This window comes from Nilaparvata lugens, chromosome X, assembly GCF_014356525.2.
Source record: "Nilaparvata lugens isolate BPH chromosome X, ASM1435652v1, whole genome shotgun sequence".
In the NCBI taxonomy this organism is placed as follows: Eukaryota; Metazoa; Arthropoda; class Insecta; order Hemiptera; family Delphacidae; genus Nilaparvata; species Nilaparvata lugens.
In genome coordinates this window covers 34,492,619-34,513,793 of record NC_052518.1, presented here as the reverse complement: position 1 = coordinate 34,513,793, position 21,175 = coordinate 34,492,619, and the positions used below count along the sequence as shown (strand labels likewise).

At 36.5% G+C, this 21,175-nt stretch overlaps 1 protein-coding gene across 1 annotated transcript; it reads left to right on the top strand.

Annotated features, from left to right (window-relative positions):
• Positions 1 to 703: 703 nt before the first annotated feature.
• On the top strand, positions 704 to 20,506 carry LOC120354979. The gene is made up of 2 exons (XM_039443192.1): positions 704 to 2,160; positions 19,871 to 20,506. The coding sequence occupies exon 1, from the start codon at positions 1,127 to 1,129 to the stop codon at positions 2,093 to 2,095; it is 969 nt and encodes a 322-aa protein (XP_039299126.1). The 5' UTR covers positions 704 to 1,126; the 3' UTR covers positions 2,096 to 2,160; positions 19,871 to 20,506.
• The last annotated feature ends 669 nt before the right edge of the window (positions 20,507 to 21,175 follow it).

Here is a 21,175-nt window from a genome sequence, read left to right as displayed (position 1 = left end):
AATCGCTCTGCTGGAGTGACGTTCGGTTGCGGAGCAGAGCGACAGTCTGTACGCACCTTTATGGGAAGCCGGCGTTTGCCACGTAGGCTCATGCCATCTCATCCGCGTATGTAAACGCGATTGAGGCAACCTGCTATACACTATCCTTGGTTTACACTCACCATTCTATATAAAGACCGAGTGGCACATATATGTGTCACGAGTGAAAAAACCCTGAAATTTGAGAAACTTGAGGAATTTAACGATCTTCCAGAGTAATTCAAATTACTGTTAAGGAAATATTCATTTCAACAGGTGATATGATTTGGAATGTGTGGAGTATTCTGTATTAATTGACTGGTATATATGAAGTAAACCTAATTTTTTATTGGGAGGAGTTGATTAGTCATGTCGCACATATATGTGCCACCCAGGAGCGAATGTGCTATTCCTTTATAGTCGAATATATGACATTTTTGGTTATGTAAATATGGATGTTACTTATTTTTATTGTATGTTAATTTTTATATGTTAGCAAGGTTAGCGTTTTAGGCAATATTTACACTGCACTGTAGTAGATAGCCGTATTTGTTTTTCAAACCATACCTGTAGGTATGTAAATAAAAACAGAAATTCAAGTACCCATTTTAAAATTGGCATATTTCTTTTTAGAAATAAAAATATTAGAATATATTATTTTTATTTTTCTTTGATTTCTATTCTCAAGTATTATTCAAAAGTAGCCCTAAAGAAAAAAGACTATAGGTATGTTTTATCCCAGTAATGCGTTCACACTAACTCACTCAAAGTTGCAACCATATTAGTCCAGTCAATATAGACATGAAAAAGAGGGCCTGCTAGTAATTTATATTTTATTTCTGATTTTTATACCTATATTTTTTTAAACATCAATGAAAATTGTTGATTCAGTTGTTGTTGAGCATTCGAGGTGAAAGGTTCGTTTATCATTTGTGCGCCTTATCTGTTTGTTTCTTGAATCAAGTTATAACCGAAATACAATAATGTTCTAGCTTTACGGAATCTCTGTGTATAACCGCAAATTTGAAGAATTTAAAGCAGTAGGACTGGTTACTCTATTAGTGAATTCACTGTGATCGATTGTTGTTTAAATACGGTCGCCTACAAGATGAGTTGCGAGAGCTGCAAACAACAAGTTAATCGTGCATCGAAATCGAAAATAACTTGCTCGAATTGCAGCTGTATGTTCCATGGTGCTTGTGTGGAGCTCACCGACAACGATCTCGATGTATTTCAAGGAACCGGCAAAGTTTGGTCATGTAAGAAGTGTACCAGTGCTTTACGTCTCCAACGAGCCAATTCAGACTCTACTCCAGTTAAGGCAAACACAAATTCAGCGACGAGTAGTAGTGCTCCAGTGACGATTGAACAATTAAATATACTACTAACAAAAATGAAAGACGAGCTACTGGATAAGCTCGGAGCTGAAATAGCTGCCTGCAGAAAAACTCTGGAAGAAAATGCAAAGGAAATCGCGAAGCAGGGGGCATCAATAACCGCCCTGAAGGAAGAAAACTCGCACCTAAAAACCAAACTTCGGGAGTTAGAACTGAAACAGGACGATCAGGAGCAATATGGCCGAAGAAACACCCTTGAAGTGTTCGGAGTTCCCGAGATGAACAACGAGGACGTCCAGGGCAGAATACTGGAGATCGGGAAGGCGCTGAACGTGAAGCTGGACCGCACGTCGATTGATGCATGTCATCGCCTCCCTAGAAGAAAGGACAACATCGCACCTGGAATAATAGTTCGTTTTGTTCGTCGTGGGGACAAGGACGCACTGCTAAAGAACAGAAAACAATGTAGAGACTTTTCAACTCAGCATATAAAATTGCAGGGAAATAGTCCAATTTACATCAATCAGTCCTTAACGGCGGATAGACGTAGACTGTTCGGTCAAGTCAAAAAGGTGCAAAGGGAGAGGGGTTTCCGTCATGTGTGGATCGACCGTGTAGGCCGAATAAAAGTTAGATGGGAGGATGGCGGTCCAATTCATATTGTTAGATGTGATGAGGATCTCCATAATCTTAAAAATGAGAAAAAGGACGATGCCGACGTAAGTAAGATTAAAGTTTAGATCTCATAAAGCGTAGAAATGAACAGTAATGTTATTTAAAATCTTAATCTAGTGTTTAATGAGACCAACATTAAGTTGGCTCTCCACTAAAATATTTTTGAAATCTCTCAACGCCATCCTTTTGAGCTCGTTTTGAGCTGATTTGAGCAACTTTTATTTCGTTTTGAGCACCCACCGTTTTTGAGATATGACGTCTCAAAAATTGGAGAGCCAACTTAATGCCAGCTCTCCACTTTTCAAAATCGAAAAACTAAACACGCCATCGTTTTGAGCTCGTTTTGAGCTGATTTGAGCAACTTTTATTTCGTTTTGAGCACCCACCGTTTTCGAGATATGACGTTTCAAAAATTGGAGAGCAGCTCTCCACTTTTCGAAATCGAAAAAGTGAACACGCCATCGTTTTGAGCTCGTTTTGAGCTGATTTGAGCAACTTTTATTTCGTTTTGAGCACCCACCGTTTTTGAGATATGACGTGTCAAAAAGTGGAGAGCCAACTTAATGCCAGCTCTCCACTTTTCGGAATCAAAAAAGTGAACACGCCATCGTTTTGAGCTCGTTTTGAGCTGATTTGAGCAACTTTTATTTCGTTTTGAGCACCCACCGTTTTCGAGATATGACATCTCAAAAATTGGAGAGCCAACTTAATGCCAGCTCTCCACTTTTTATAATCGAAAAAGAAAACACACCATCGTTTTGAGCTCGTTTTGAGCTGATTTGAGCAACTTTTATTTCGTTTTGAGCACCCACCGTTTTCGAGATATGACATCTCAAAAATTGGAGAGCCAACTTAATGCCAGCTCTCCACTTTTTAAAATCGAAAAAGAAAACACACCATCGTTTTGAGCTCGTTTTGAGCTGATTTGAGCAACTTTTATTTTCTTTTGAGCACCCACCGTTTTCGAGATATGACGTCTCAAAAATTGGAGAGCCAACTTAATGCCAGCTCTCCACTTTTTGAAATCGAAAAAGTTAACACACCATCGTTTTGAGCTCGTTTTGAGCTGATTTGAGCAACTTTTTTTTCGTTTTGAGCACCCACAGTTTTTGAGATATGACGTCTCGAAAATTGGAGAGCTAACTTAATGCTATATAGTAAATCAAAAAATCAATTATAACTCCTAAACCAGAGGTGCTCAAAACGTGGAAACCTGCACAAGAGTCGAGGTCTATGAGAAGTAACATTCAGCAGAAATTGACGTTCTGAGCCATCACAGTTCTCAAGTAATTCCCACTCATAGTATGTACCATGTACTATATGGCAAATCAAAAAATCAATTATAACTCCTGAACTAGAGGTGCTCAAAACGTGGAAACCTGCACAAGAGTAGAGGTCTATGAGGAGCTACTCTCAGCATAAATTGACGTTTTGAGCCATCACAGTTCTCAAGTAATTCCCATTCATAGTATGTTTCATGTACTATACAGTAAATCAAAAAATCAATTATAACTCCTGAACTAGAGGTGCTCGAAACGTGGAAACCTGCACAAGAGTGAAGGTCTATGAGTAGCTACTTTCAGCAGAAATTAACGTTTTGAGCCATCACAGTTCTCAAGTAATTCCCACTCATAGTATGTACCATGTACTATATGGTAAATCAAAAAATCAATTATAACTCCTAACCCAGAGGTGCTCAAAACGTGGAAACCTGCACAAAAGTCGAGGTCTATAAGGAGTAACATTCAGCAGAAATTGACGTTTTGAGCCATCACAGTTCTCAAGTAATTCCCACTCATAGTTTATACCATGTACTATATGGTAAATGAAAAAATCAATTCTATCTCCTAAACTAGAGGTGCTCAAAACGTGGAAACCTGCACAAGAGTAGAGGTCCATGAGAAGCTACTCTCAGCAGAAATTGACGTTTTGAGCCATCACAGTTCTCAAGTAATCCCCACTCATAGTATGTCTCCTGTACTATATGGAAAATCAAAAAATCAATCATAACTCCTAAACCAGAGGTGCTCAAAACGTGTAAATCTGCACAAGAGTAGAGGTCTATGAGAAGCTACTCTCAGCAGAAATTGACGTTTTGAGCCATCACAGTTCTCAAGTAATTCCCACTCATAGTATGCACCATGTACTATATGGCAAATCAAAAAATCAATTATAACTCCTGAACTAGAGGTGCTCAAAACGTGTAAACCTGCACAAGAGTGAAGGTCTATGAGGAGCTACTCTCAGCAGAAAATGACGTTTTGAGCCATCACAGTTCTCAAGTAATTCCCACTCATAGTATGTACCATGTACTATATGGTAAATCAAAAAATCAATCATAACTCCTGAACTAGAGGTGCTCAAAACGTGGAAACCTGCACAAGAGTAGAGGTCCATGAGAAGGAACTAGAGGTGCTCAAAACGTGGAAACCTGCACAAGAGTGAAGGTCTATGAGGAGCTACTCTCAGCAGGGAATGACGTTTTGAGCCATCACAGTTCTCAAGTAATTCCCATCATAGTATGTTTCATGTACTATACAGTAAATCAAAAAATCAATCATAACTCCTGAACCAGAGGTGCTCAAAACGTGGAAACCTGCACAAGAGTAGAAGTCTATAAGAAGTAACTTTCAGCAGAAATTGACGTTTTGAGCCATCACAGTTCTCAAATAATTCCCATTCATAGTATGTTTCATGTACTACACAGTAAATCAAAAAATCATTTATAACTCCTTAACCAGAGGTGCTCAAAACGTGGAAACCTGCACAAGAGTGGAGGTCTATGAGAAGTAACATCCAGCAGGAATTGATGTTTTGAGCCATCACAGTTCTCAAGTAATTTCCACTCATAGTATGTACCATGTACTATATGGTAAATCAAAAAATCAATTATAACACCAGAACCAGAGGTGCTCAAAACGTGTAAACCTGCACAAGAGTAGAGGTCCATAAGACGCTACTCTCAGCAGAAATTGACGTTTTGAACCATCACAGTTCTCAAGTAATCCCCACTCATAGTATGTCTCCTGTACTATATGGAAAATCAAATAATCAATCATAACTCCTAAACCAGGGGTGCTCAAAACGTGTAAACCTGCACAAGAGTAGAGGTCTATGAGGAGTTACTCTCAGCAGAAATTGACGTTTTGAGCCATCACAGTTCTCTAGTAATTCCCACTCATAGTATGTACCATGTACTATATGGCAAATCAAAAAATCAATTATAACTCCTGAACTAGAGGTGCTCAAAACGTGGAAACCAGCACAAGAGTAGAGGTCTATGAGGAGCTACTCTCAGCAGAAAATGACGTTTCGAGCCATCACAGTTCTCAAGTAATTCCCACTCATAGTATGTACCATGTACCATATGGTAAATCAAAAAATCAATCATAACTCCTGAACTAGAGGTGCTCAAAACGTGGAAACCTGCACAAGAGTAGAGGTCTATGAGGAGCTACTCTCAGCAGAAAATGACGTTTTGAGCCATCACAGTTCTCAAGTAATTCCCACTCATAGTATGTACCATGTACTATATGGTTAATCAAAAAATCAATCATAACTCCTGAACTAGAGGTGCTCAAAACGTGCAAACCTGCACAAGAGTAGAGGTCTATGAGAAGCTACTCTCAGCAGAAATTGACGTTTTGAGCCATCACAGTTCTCAAGTAATTCCCACTCATAGTATGTACCATGTACTAAATGGTGAATCAAAAAATCAATTATAACTCCTAAACCAGAGGTGCTCAAAACGGTGGAACCTGCACAAGAGTAGAGGTCTATGAGAAGTAACATTCAGCAGAAATTGACGTTTTGAGCCATCACAGTTCTCAAGTAATTCCCACTCATAGTATGTAACATGTACTATATGGTAAATCAAAAAATCAATAATATCTCCTTAACTAGAGGTGCTCAAAACGTTGAAACCTGCACAATAGTAGAGGACTAAGAGAAGCTACTCTCAGCAGAAATTGACGTTTCCAGCCATCACAGTTCTCAAGTAATTCCCACTCATAGTATGTACCATGTACTATATGGTAAATCAAAAAATCAATCATAACTCCTGAACTAGAGGTGCTCAAAACGTGGAAACCTGCACAAGAGTAGAGGTCTATGAGGAGCTACTCTCAGCAGAAATGACGTTTTGAGCCATCACAGTTCTCAAGTAATTCCCACTCATAGTATGTACCATGTACTATATGGTAAATCAAAAAATCAATCATAACTCCTGAACTAGAGGTGCTCAAAACGTGGAAACCTGCACAAGAGTAGAGGTCTATGAGAAGCTACTCTCAGCAGAAATTGACGTTTTGAGCCATCACAGTTCTCAAGTAATTCCCACTCATAGTATGTACCATGTACTAAATGGTGAATCAAAAAATCAATTATAACTCCTAAACCAGAGGTGCTCAAAACGGTGGAACCTGCACAAGAGTAGAGGTCTATGAGAAGTAACATTCAGCAGAAATTGACGTTTTGAGCCATCACAGTTCTCAAGTAATTCCCACTCATAGTATGTAACATGTACTATATGGTAAATCAAAAAATCAATTAAAACTCCTGAACCAGAGGTGCTCAAAACGTTGAAACCTGCACAAAAGTAGAGGTTCATGAGAAGCTACTCTCAGCATAAATTGACGTTTTGAGCCATCACAGTTCTCAAGTAATTCCCATTCATAGTATGTTTCATGTACTATACAGTAAATCAAAAAATCAATTATAACTCCTGAACTAGAGGTGCTCAAAACGTGGAAACCTGCACAAGAGTGGAGGTCTATGAGTAGCTACTTTCAGCAGAAATTAACGTTTTGAGCCATCACAGTTCTCAAGTAATTCCCACTCATAGTATGTACCATGTACTATATGGTAAATCAAAAAATCAATTATAACTCCTAACCCAGAGGTGCTCAAAACGTGGAAACCTGCACAAAAGTCGAGGTCTATGAGGAGTAACATTCAGCAGAAATTGACGTTTTGAGCCATCACAGTTCTCAAGTAATTCCCACTCATAGTTTCTACCATGTACTATATGGTAAATGAAAAAATCAATTCTATCTCCTAAACTAGAGGTGCTCAAAACGTGGAAACCTGCACAAGAGTAGAGGTCCATGAGAAGCTACTCTCAGTAGAAATTGACGTTTTGAGCCATCACAGTTCACAAGTAATCCCCACTCATAGTATGTCTCCTGTACTATATGGAAAATCAAAAAATCAATCATAACTCCTAAACCAGAGGTGCTCAAAACGTGTAAACCTGCACAAGAGTAGAGGTCTATGAGAAGCTACTTTCAGCAGAAATTGACGTTTTGAGCCATCACAGTTCTCAAGTAATTCCCACTCATAGTATGTACCATGTACTATATGGTAAATCAAAAAATCAATTATAACTCCTGAACTAGAGGTGCTCAGAACGTGTAAACCTGCACAAGAGTAAAGGTCTATGAGGAGCTACTCTCAGCAGAAATAACATTCAGCAGAAATTGACGTTTTGAGCCATCACAGTTCTCAAGTAATTCCCACTCATAGTATGTAACATGTACTATATGGTAAATCAAAAAATCAATTAAAACTCCTGAACCAGAGGTGCTCAAAACGTGGAAACCTGCACAAAAGTAGAGGTTTATGAGAAGCTACTCTCAGCAGAAATTGACGTTTTGAGCCATTACAGTTCTCAAGTAATTCCCACTCATAGTATGTACCATGTACTATATGGTAAATCAAAAAATCAATTATAACTCCTAAACCAGAGGTGCTCAAAACGTCGAAACCTGCACAAGAGTAGAGGTCTATGAGGAGTAACATTCAGCAGAAATTGACGTTTTGAGCCATCACAGTTCTCAAGTAATTCCCATTCATAGTATGTTTCATGTACTATACAGTAAATCAAAAAATCAATTATAACTCCTGAACTAGAGGTGCTCAAAACGTGGAAACCTGCACAAGAGTGAAGGTCTATGAGGAGCTACTCTCAGCAGGAAATGACGTTTTGAGCCATCACAGTTCTCAAGTAATTCCCACTCATAGTATGTATCATGTACTATATGGTAATTCAAAAAATCAATCATAACTCCTGAACCAGAGGTGCTCAAAACGTGGAAACCTGCACAAGAGTAGAAGTCTATAAGAAGTAACTTTCAGCAGAAATTGACGTTTTGAGCCATCACAGTTCTCAAGGAATTCCCATTCATAGTATGTTTCATGTACTACACAGTAAATCAAAAAATCATTTATAACTCTTGAACTGGAGGTGCTTAAAACGTGGAAACCTGCACAAGAGTAGAGGTCTATGAGAAGCTACTCTCAGCAGAAATTGACGTTTTGAGCCATCACAGTTCTCAAGTAATTCCCACTCATAGTATGTACCATGTACTATATGATAAATCAAAAAATCAATTATAACTCCTAAACCAGAGGTGCTCAAAACGTGGAAACCTGCACAAGAGTGGAGGTCTATGAGAAGTAACATCCAGCAGGAATTGATGTTTTGAGCCATCACAGTTCTCAAGTAATTTCCACTCATAGTATGTACCATGTACTATATGGTAAATCAATAAATCAATTATAACTCCTAAACCAGAGGTGCTCAAAACGTGGAAACCTGCACAAGAGTAGAGGTCTATGAGGAGTAACATTCAGCAGAAATTGACGTTTTGAGCCATCACAGTTCTCAAGTAATTGAAGGTCTATGAGGAGCTACTCTCAGTAGGAATTGACGTTTTGAGCTATCACAGTTCTCAAGTAATTCCCATTCATAGTATGTTTCATGTACTATACAGTAAATCAAAAAATCAAATATAACTCCTGCACTAGAGGTGCTCAAAACGTGGAAACCTGCACAAGTGTAGAGGTCTATGAGAAGCTACTCTCAGCAGAAATTGACGTTTTGAGCCATTACAGTTCTCAAGTAATTCTCACTCATAGTATGTCTCCTGTACTATATTGTTAATCGAAAAATCAATTATAACTCCTGAACTAGAGCTGCTCAAAACGTGGAAACCTGCACAACATTCGTTCTTCCAAGGATGAATCATCCTTTTTATGTCGTTCAGCGTGTTTTCCAAAGGATGAGACGTAGTGCATTTGAATTTTTATATCATAAACCTATTTTTTTCCAAATTTCGTGGAAATCGTTAGAGCCGCTTTCGAGATCTGTCGAACATAAATTACCAGATATAAAAATTAATAACTAGAGCTCTTTTAAAATAGGATATGGGAACAGGAAAATCATTCACACTTCGAAACCAGTGGGACTCAGAACGTGAATACATGCATATGGGTATATTCCAGGAGAAGTTACTATTAATAGTTGGATTCAGCAAATTATTATGCCTCCTGCTTCCTCTTTTTCTTAGTTTGTCTAACTTTTCCCTTCATTTTGAAAGAGGAAAATAGAAAAATATCATTTCTATAAACCATGATCTTCCAAAAATGTAACATGTGTTCTTTTATATGGATTACCATTAAAATCTGTCCAGTGGGGAAAATGAAGTTTTGAATCAGATACTTCACAAGTTTTTCCCAACTGCTATTCATACATTGTATGTATCTTGTAGAAAATTCAAATGTTTTTTCTTCCTCTACATTGAAATTCTGGAAATGTATTTACTGGTATACCATATTGACTCGGCTTGTGAAGGTTTTGCCAATGCCAACTTCCTCTTTTTGGCATTGTTTCCAGGGACACCGTACATTATATTCTAATAATGTCACTCGAGGAGGTACCTTCACACTGTCCCCATATTTACAACATTTACATTATTTACAATATTACAATATTTACAATATTTACAATCCAAATTCATTTACAAAGTATGTATATTGTTATATTTCTTACTGTTACGATATTTGAAATTTTCTAGTAGATATCAATAGTGGTTCATTGTCAGTCGAATATTGTCAATGATACGATAGTCAATCATATCATTGTCAATGATAGATTAGGATAATGATTATAATAATAATAATCACTAATCATCATAATTATAATTGCTGTAATAATAATATTGTAATGATAATAATAGTAATTCAAGTATTCCACTACTATTTACAAAGAGTACAAACATGATTATACAGATTATTTTTCAAAGATTTTTATGATATAAGTTTTATATACATTTCCACAGTGCGTCCCTCTTCAGTTTGAAGCTGTGTGGAGGATGACTAGCACTCTTAACAAGAAAAATACATCAAGGCTTTATATTCCACAAAGCTGATATTGAGTTCAATAAGTGAAATAACTATGAAATGAGTAATAGGTAGTTATTAAAATGAAATAAGTAAATAAAGAAGAAGTTTTTCAGGAACTACAATGCTTAGAGTAAATAGAATAAAATGGATATCTATAAAAAAACTTATTTCATAATACTGTAGATAATTGAAGATTGATAATCAATAAGAGGTAGAGTTTATATATACATTTAAAAATTGAACACTCCCAATTTCAAATTATTATAATATATGTTGAATAGAAACAGATACAACCTATCAGGAGAGAATCTGTTAATAGTATCGATAGGGTTCACCTTATCGTGAAAATTATAACAAATAATTACCTTTAAATATTACCTTTAAATGTAGGTGGTTATTTATGATAAATAATAATAATAATAGTAATGATAATACACATAATAATAATAATAATAATAATGATCGACAGAATTTATATCGTGTATATCAATGCAGAACAAGTGACTTTTCTGTTGGCACCGCATGGCTGACACTTATCTTTCAAGTCATCAAAGACTTGCCACTGATTGTTGTGGCGCCTGCAAAATGAACAAAGTGTCCTACGGATTTCACACTTGTTCCACCTTGGTAGCCAATAACGCCACGTAAATGATAAATTTTATTTTTGATGTTCAATGTTTTTGGTACATCAAACAGATTCACATCTAGGTCACCCTTCTGAATATGACCTATCAGGTCGATAAGTAGGTTTGGACCTAGTGTGATGTTTGTTTGACATTGACAGTTCTCTCTTTTGTTATGATTTGAGCAGATCACACTTTGAGTATCTTCTAAAATTATTTCAATATCGTTCTGCATGTCAATGAAATTACCATGCTCAATAAAAAGGTCAAAATGATTTTTCACCTCTATTGTGCTGTAATCACAATTTTCACATGAGGAAGCGAAAACTGCTGAAGGGAGCTCAGTCATGACAGCATCCAGCATTTTGCTGACAGTGGAGACTGAATCTATTTGATAAAGACCTTGCACCAAAGGGGTTAATTCAAAATATTTTGCCAACAAAATAGCCCTTTTTTTATAAATTTGGGCACATATTCCCATTTTTATAATGGATTTTACAATTTCAGACATGTCAGTCTGTTTGGACATGAGATATTCATTATAATTTCTACTGTCACAAGCTGCGCTGCATAGTACTTGGCACAAAGAATCGAACATGCAGGTATTTGATGCGACTACTTTCTTGCCATCCAACATCCAAGGTTTTAGCTTGGGATCATCTCCATTACGTAAAATGCCAATTGGAATAATTTTCCTTTGATCTGAAAGATCTATTATTCCCCATTCAGAAGACGGCTCTAGGTAGGAAGAACGAGGGCGTTTTCTCACAAGAGGAATATCATTTACCCCTCTCCAATTCTCCTCGCAGTTTAGCTCTTTCTTAAATTCATTGACTACATCCCGTGACTGTGTAAACATACCTTGACTCACCTTAGCTTTATCAGGTGAATAATCTTCAATTTTTTCAAGATTATGATATGTTGTCATTTCTTCACTCACTGTTTGAGGATTCATAATCTCACCTTCTTCATCACATTCATTCAAATAATTTTCTTCTTCATTCATTTCAATTGATTGGTGACATTCGTTTCTTTGGCGCAACTCTGTGGTCTCTCTCTTCAATTTCAATGAGCCATCAATGAATTTTATATGGCGAAACACAAATGTGTCAGCTCTTGTAGGAATCTCGTTAGCTTGAAAAACTTTGTTTTTTATTATGGAGAATTGGGTTTCTACTACTGAGCTTGATGCAGTTGAACCTCCATAACCAAAATGAGGTTGCATCAATGCAGTCCAAAGTGGGATGAGGTTTGATATTTTCAACAAATCCTCCACCACATTTGGGAGAAACTGTTGATTATTCCTGTCTCCCACATCATTTTTCTTATCCATAACTTTGTTCTTAGTTTCCATTACAAAATCCCGGAATGTTTTTGATGATTCTTGAGAAGGCAGTTTGAAATCAACTTCTTCGTTGTCATCAGCCATCCCGAAATCTGTTTCTGCTTCCTCATACGGAATATCTGATGAAGAAATTTTCTTCTGCAAATATATTTTTGCTTTCTCTGATTCTGTTGGTTGCCCATTAGGCAAGCTTCCTTCAGTCTCATAAAAAGCAACTGTCATGATTTTTCTTAAGACTTTTTTAAAATGACCAAGGTCACTTTCCTTAACAAGAAGGCAAATACATCTTATATAAAATACTTTTGTTCTTTTTATGGCTGTCTTGAGGCTTTTCCATCGTGATATGAGTTGTACGACATGTGCTACATCATTTCTAATGTAACAGCGTGGCTTGATGAATCGGTCCTGATCGGTTAAGATGAAAGCACAATTCTTCAAGTAGTCACTTAATGAATTGAATTGAGTGAACGCTTTTATACTTGAAGCAATTATAGCTAAAGACATGTCACAGACCACACAAGGGGGAATTACAGCACCATACTTCAACCAAGATGAGAGCCAGTAGGTTATTGATACTGTGTCATGTTTCTCACTAATCATATTTGACACAGAATATATTTTATTCTCTTTATTACTGTGGATTGTGATGTCGTAAAGTAGAATGCTCCTTGATTTCTCGCCATTGACCCTTTCAAATCTTCTCACTACACCTCCTGTAGCATCTATGCTAATCTGAGCATTATCTTTTGTTGCTGTTACATAATCATTATATATACGAATTTGTTGCGCACTGAAGTAATGACAGTGGAATCTATCGTAGGATACGTCTTGAATAACTCCTCTGTAAGGAGATTCATATTTCCCTCTACATAAGGCAACAATTGGATCGTCGTCCAAGTATTTTGAACGCTTGTACTGGGATTTTGCCACTCTTAGAGTATTCAGTGAGGGAATGTGAGGTGCTTCTGGATCATTCAATTCCATATCTTTATGCGCCATGTCCTTTTGAAGTTTTGTTGCACTGAATTGTGATTTTGCAACCTTCTTTCTATCGAATCCAGTCAGTTTTCTTTTTAGAATAGGATGTTTCTTTTTGTAGAAGCCTGTGTATTTCATCATTATTTCCAAATGATCAAATTCTCGTTTTGGCTCATCATATAATTTACCTTCCAAAATAGAATGACAGTAGGTACACTTTGCTTTGAAGTAGACAAATACATTTCCACTTGAATTTACACGATTACAAATGAATTTGAAGCAGCAAGGAAGGCGCAAACTGTTGAATATTTTTTTATTTATCATGTTTGTCCATGTGTTGCGTTTCAGCACTAATCTTCTTCGACAGGGTTTTGATTTGCCTTCTCTGTGATAAACCCACTCTGGATAGAGTTGTAGCCATTCGTCTTTGCTTAGTAGTATGGAAAATTCCTTTGTATCTTTCATTTCAATACTGTCATTATCAGAGAGACTGTCATCGTAATAATTTGTTGAGACACCGATCTCAGATGAATCAGTGTCATAGTTGTAGTCCTGTGGCCAGAACCGATCTCGCAGTCCATATCGGTTAGTCGTGAACCACAGATGAACTGTTTTTGGTGAAACGTTGTATACATTTGTTATTAAGGAACTCAATTCAGTCCAAAGAGAATCGTTTCTGGGTGGGATATTGGGATACTTTTCTATTGAAAAAATAGTTTCATTGTCATTCAGTAATTGGTGAATTTCATCGACCGGAACTGTACCCTGTTTTGGCATTTTGAATCAATGTAATATAATCGTCGTAGCCTATAGGCTATAGCCCAATCACACTCACCGTTGAGCTTTCAATGTTGAGCCTCTCAAGTGTGCGTTAGAGAACAAGGTAGGCTGAGAAATTGCTTTATCAGAACAGGAAAGACGTATGTATGCTCTGCTTCACTGCTCAACTCAGACTGAGACTGAAACTTATTGAATGCAATAGTTGCATAATAGTGGCATAGTTGCTGCAATCATCACAGAAGGGAGTGGGAGGGGAGCAATGAACATCTGCTTCTACAGCAGTGCTACCAACAGTAAAACTGGATGAAAAAAAATTTACCATGTAAGGCTCTATGCACAGTCGCGTTTTGAACGAGTGGAGCGACTCTCTGCTGGTTAGCCAATTTCAGTTCAGTCAATTTGTACTCAGCAATTTTCGCGGCTTGTAAAACTTGGCCATTGATGGGAAAGTTCTGATTTCGAATTCTCAATGTTTTTTGTAATACCGGACATCAGCAATTTTTTATGAGAATTACAATTATTGAAGGAATCAATTATTATTCATCGGCATTTATTACTTGAATTAATCGGTTGATAACTGATAACTATATTTTGTTCATACAAAATTAAAAGAAAATAATACAACTTTTTCAAAAATACCTTCTACTTCTTTTTTAAATACAATAAACCTCTAATATTATGAAACCAATCAAATAAATTGAAAGAAATATAAATTCAAGGGCTTACTCCTATCTCCTGGTGGAAATTCAAAATAAATAAACATCAGTGACCTCTACTCTTGTGCAGGTTTCCACGTTTTGAGCACCTCTAGTTCAGAAATTATAATTGATTTTTTGATTTACTATATAGTACATGAAACATACTATGAATGGGAATTACTTGAGAACTGTGATGGCTCAAAACGTCAATTTCTGCTGAGAGTAGCTTCTCATAGACCTCTACTCTTGTGCAGGTTTCCACGTTTTGAGCACCTCTGGTTTAGGAGTTATAATTGATTTTTTGATTTACCATATAGTACATGGTACATACTATGAGTGGGAATTACTTGAGAACTGTGATGGCTCAAAACGTCAATTCTGCTGAGAGTAGCTTCTCATAGACCTCTACTCTTGTGCAGGTTTACACGTTTTGAATAACTCCTCTGTAAGGAGATTCATATTTCCCTCTACATAAGGCAACAATTGGATCGTCGTCCAAGTATTTTGAACGCTTGTACTGGGATTTTGCCACTCTTAGAGTATTCAGTGAGGGAATGTGAGGTGCTTCTGGATCATTCAATTCCATATCTTTATGCGCCATGTCCTTTTGAAGTTTTGTTGCACTGAATTGTGATTTTGCAACCTTCTTTCTATCGAATCCAGTCAGTTTTCTTTTTAGAATAGGATGTTTCTTTTTGTAGAAGCCTGTGTATTTCATCATTATTTCCAAATGATCAAATTCTCGTTTTGGCTCATCATATAATTTACCTTCCAAAATAGAATGACAGTAGGTACACTTTGCTTTGAAGTAGACAAATACATTTCCACTTGAATTTACACGATTACAAATGAATTTGAAGCAGCAAGGAAGGCGCAAACTGTTGAATATTTTTTTATTTATCATGTTTGTCCATGTGTTGCGTTTCAGCACTAATCTTCTTCGACAGGGTTTTGATTTGCCTTCTCTGTGATAAACCCACTCTGGATAGAGTTGTAGCCATTCGTCTTTGCTTAGTAGTATGGAAAATTCCTTTGTATCTTTCATTTCAATACTGTCATTATCAGAGAGACTGTCATCGTAATAATTTGTTGAGACACCGATCTCAGATGAATCAGTGTCATAGTTGTAGTCCTGTGGCCAGAACCGATCTCGCAGTCCATATCGGTTAGTCGTGAACCACAGATGAACTGTTTTTGGTGAAACGTTGTATACATTTGTTATTAAGGAACTCAATTCAGTCCAAAGAGAATCGTTTCTGGGTGGGATATTGGGATACTTTTCTATTGAAAAAATAGTTTCATTGTCATTCAGTAATTGGTGAATTTCATCGACCGGAACTGTACCCTGTTTTGGCATTTTGAATCAATTTCATATAATCGTCGTAGCCTATAGGCTATAGCCCAATCACACTCACCGTTGAGCTTTCAATGTTGAGCCTCTCAAGTGTGCGTTAGAGAACAAGGTAGGCTGAGAAATTGCTTTATCAGAACAGGAAAGACGTATGTATGCTCTGCTTCACTGCTCAACTCAGACTGAGACTGAAACTTATTGAATGCAATAGTTGCATAATAGTGGCATAGTTGCTGCAATCATCACAGAAGGGAGTGGGAGGGGAGCAATGAACATCTGCTTCTACAGCAGTGCTACCAACAGTAAAACTGGATGAAAAAAATTTACCATGTTAGGCTCTATGCACAGTCGCGTTTTGAACGAGTGGAGCGACTCTCTGCTGGTTAGCCAATTTCAGTTCAGTCAATTTGTACTCAGCAATTTTCGCGGCTTGTAAAACTTGGCCATTGATGGGAGAGTTCTGATTTCGAATTCTCAATGTTTTTTGTAATACCGGACATCAGCAATTTTTTATGAGAATTACAATTATTGAAGGAATCAATTATTATTCATCGGCATTTATTACTTGAATTAATCGGTTGATAACTGATAACTATATTTTGTTCATACAAAATTAAAAGAAAATAATACAACTTTTTCAAAAATACCTTCTACTTCTTTTTTAAATACAATAAACCTCTAATATTATGAAACCAATCAAATAATTGAAAGAAATATAAATTCAAGGGCTTACTCCTATCTCCTGGTGGAAATTCAAAATAAATAAACATCAGTGACCTCTACTCTTGTGCAGGTTTCCACGTTTTGAGCACCTCTAGTTCAGAAATTATAATTGATTTTTTGATTTACTATATAGTACATGAAACATACTATGAATGGGAATTACTTGAGAACTGTGATGGCTCAAAACGTCAATTCTGCTGAGAGTAGCTTCTCATTTATCATGTTTGTCCATGTGTTGCGTTTCAGCACTAATCTTCTTCGACAGGGTTTTGATTTGCCTTCTCTGTGATAAACCCACTCTGGATAGAGTTGTAGCCATTCGTCTTTGCTTAGTAGTATGGAAAATTCCTTTGTATCTTTCATTTCAATACTGTCATTATCAGAGAGACTGTCATCGTAATAATTTGTTGAGACACCGATCTCAGATGAATCAGTGTCATAGTTGTAGTCCTGTGGCCAGAACCGATCTCGCAGTCCATATCGGTTAGTCGTGAACCACAGATGAACTGTTTTTGGTGAAACGTTGTATACATTTGTTATTAAGGAACTCAATTCAGTCCAAAGAGAATCGTTTCTGGGTGGGATATTGGGATACTTTTCTATTGAAAAAATAGTTTCATTGTCATTCAGTAATTGGTGAATTTCATCGACCGGAACTGTACCCTGTTTTGGCATTTTGAATCAATTTCATATAATCGTCGTAGCCTATAGGCTATAGCCCAATCACACTCACCGTTGAGCTTTCAATGTTGAGCCTCTCAAGTGTGCGTTAGAGAACAAGGTAGGCTGAGAAATTGCTTTATCAGAACAGGAAAGACGTATGTATGCTCTGCTTCACTGCTCAACTCAGACTGAGACTGAAACTTATTGAATGCAATAGTTGCATAATAGTGGCATAGTTGCTGCAATCATCACAGAAGGGAGTGGGAGGGGAGCAATGAACATCTGCTTCTACAGCAGTGCTACCAACAGTAAAACTGGATGAAAAAAATTTACCATGTAAGGCTCTATGCACAGTCGCGTTTTGAACGAGTGGAGCGACTCTCTGCTGGTTAGCCAATTTCAGTACAGTCAATTTGTACTCAGCAATTTTCGCGGCTTGTAAAACTTGGCCATTGATGGGAAAGTTCTGATTTCGAATTCTCAATGTTTTTTGTAATACCGGACATCAGCAATTTTTTATGAGAATTACAATTATTGAAGGAATCAATTATTATTCATCGGCATTTATTACTTGAATTAATCGGTTGATAACTGATAACTATATTTTGTTCATACAAAATTAAAAGAAAATAATACAACTTTTTCAAAAATACCTTCTACTTCTTTTTTAAATACAATAAACCTCTAATATTATGAAACCAATCAAATAAATTGAAAGAAATATAAATTCAAGGACTTACTCCTATCTCCTGGTGGAAATTCAAAATAAATAAACATCAGTGACCTCTACTCTTGTGCAGGTTTCCACGTTTTGAGCACCTCTAGTTCAGGAGTTATAATTGATTTTTTGATTTACCATATAGTACATGAAACATACTATGAATGGGAATTACTTGAGAACTGTGATGGCTCAAAACGTCAATTACTGCTGAAAGAAGCTCCTCATAGACCTCTACTTTTGTGCAGGTTTCCACGTTTTGAGCACCTCTGGTTTAGGAGTTATATTGATTTTTTGATTTACCATATAGTACATGAAACATACTATGAGTGGGAATTACTTGAGAACTGTGATGGCTCAAAACGTCAATTTCTGCTGAAGTAGCTTCTCATAGACCTCTACTCTTGTGCAGGTTTCCACGTTTTGAGCACCTCTGGTTCAGGAGTTATAATTGATTTTTTGATTTACCATATAGTACAGGAGACATACTATGAGTGGGAATTACTTGAGAACTGTGATGGCTCAAAACGTCAATTTCTGCTGAGAGTAGCTTCTCATAGACCTCTACTCTTGTGCAGGTTTACACGTTTTGAGCACCTCTGGTTTAGGAGTTATGATTGATTTTTTGATTTACCATATAGTACAGGAGACATACTATGAGTGGGAATTACTTGAGAACTGTGATGGCTCAAAACGTCAATTTCTGCTGAGAGTAGCTTCTCATAGACCTCTACTCTTGTGCAGGTTTACACGTTTTGAGCACCTCTGGTTTAGGAGTTATGATTGATTTTTTGATTTACCATATAGTACATGGTACATACTATGAGTGGGAATTACTTGAGAACTGTGATGGCTCAAAACGTCAATTTCTGCTGAGAGTAGCTCCTCATAGACCTCTACTCTTGTGCAGGTTTACACGTTTTGAGCACCTCTGGTTCAGGAGTTATAATTGATTTTTTGATTTACCATATAGTACATGGTACATACTATGAGTGGGAATTACTTGAGAACTGTGATGGCTCAAAACGTCAATTCTGCTGAGAGTAGCTTCTCATGGACCTCTACTCTTGTGCAGGTTTCCACGTTTTGAGCACCTCTGGTTCAGGAGTTATAATTGATTTTTTGATTTACCATATAGTACAGGAGACATACTATGAGTGGGAATTACTTGAGAACTGTGATGGCTCAAAACGTCAATTCTGCTGAGAGTAGCTTCTCATAGACCTCTACTCTTGTGCAGGTTTACACGTTTTGAGCACCTCTGGTTTAGGAGTTATAATTGATTTTTTGATTTACCATATAGTACAGGAGACATACTATGAGTGGGAATTACTTGAGAACTGTGATGGCTCAAAACGTCAATTTCTGCTGAGAGTAGCTCCTTATAGACCTCTACTCTTGTGCAGGTTTACACGTTTTGAGCACCTCTAGTTCAGGAGTTATAATTGATTTTTTGATTTACCATATAGTACATGGAACATACTATGAGTGGGAATTACTTGAGAACTGTGGGTGCTCAAAACGAAATAAAATTTGCTCAAATCAGCTCAAAACGAGCTCAAAACGATGGCGTGTTTAGTTTTTCGATTTCGAAAAGTGGAGAGCTGGCATTAAGTTGGCTCTCCAATTTTTGAGACGTCATATCTCGAAAACGGTGGGTGCTCAAAACGAAATAAAAGTTGCTCAAATCAGCTCAAAACGAGCTCAAAACGATGGCGTTGAGAGATTTCAAAAATATTTTAGTGGAGAGCCAACTTAATGTTGGTTTTAATGAGACAATTTAGCGTAAACAATATAGTTGAGCGTAGTAAAATGTCATTGAAGAAGGAGTATTTTAAAACTAATGTCATTTTATTTATTATAAGTTATCAAGTTATTTAATAAGAGTGTGAATGACATGCATTTATGGGTTGTTGTTCTGTATAATAAGTTTAAATAATTGTTCATTGCTCCCATCCAAGCTTACTTGAATGATAGTTCGTTATTAGAATACAGTAGATTAGGAGAAACGAATTCAATTCGTTAGATAAACTAGATTCGTGAGATAGAGGTGTCTATTGTTATTTTGTCAAGTAAAGTACCTATTGGACCTTTTATCGATAATGATAACTGGCTATTTTGAACCGCTAATCTTTGAAGTTGGTAGAAAGTATTAGAGCTGAATTCCGTTATCTCGATCTTCTCTTGCTAATCTTTAAATACTGGGTTTCTCAGTTTAAATGAATTATATTTGCCTGTAGACTGACGAGTATGTGTGTGTGAGAAATAGCATATCATTGAGTAGAATGGGGGGGGGCTAATATTTTTGTTGTTTGCATTATTATACAGTAAGTAATGAAGTTTTTGTCTATAAAATACTCATTCTTAGAATCATATTAATCCAGTCCTGGATAAATAACAATGTTGGTTGTGCACGGGGGATTCTATATGTAATTTTCTTTTTTTCCACACCTATATATATATATATTTTTCTTAATTATTATTCATATTCCTAATATTCTCTTCTTTTTTATTATCTATTCTTATTTTATAATCGTTCATATTCTCTCTCAATTTATTTGCTTTTTCAATATCAACTTATAATCGTAAAATTAATAATTACACTTTATTTTTTATATTTTCCTAGCTGTGGCTAGGCTGCTAGTATCAAATGATGACGTTGACAGTTTAAATTTTTCCAATTGCTCAGAATGGTGCATTCAGAAGAATTTGTTTCTTTCTTTGATTCCGTGGATTTAAGCTTTAAGATATTATGTACTAATATAAGGAGTATTTCTAGAAATTTCGATGAATTGTTGGTGTATATAGATTCTTTGAACACACGGTTGGATTTAATAGTGTTGACCGAATGCTGGCTTAAAGATGGGGCGGTGGGAAGGCCAAAGATGGATTTGATTTGGTAGCTACTGATAAACAGCGCAATCAAAATGATGGCGTGATTATATACATTAATAGCACAATAAATTATAGCGTTAAACAAACAACATTGGCAGATGTTTATGGTTTAACGGTGGATTTTCAGATACTGAACAAGTCCTTTCTCTCCTAGCAATTTATAGAACATTCGATAGTAACATTAATT

Excerpts from the sequence above, each read along its gene's own strand:
- LOC120354979 (XM_039443192.1), top strand. The coding sequence starts at position 1,127 with ATGAGTTGCGAGAGCTGCAAACAACAAGTTAATCGTGCATCGAAATCG.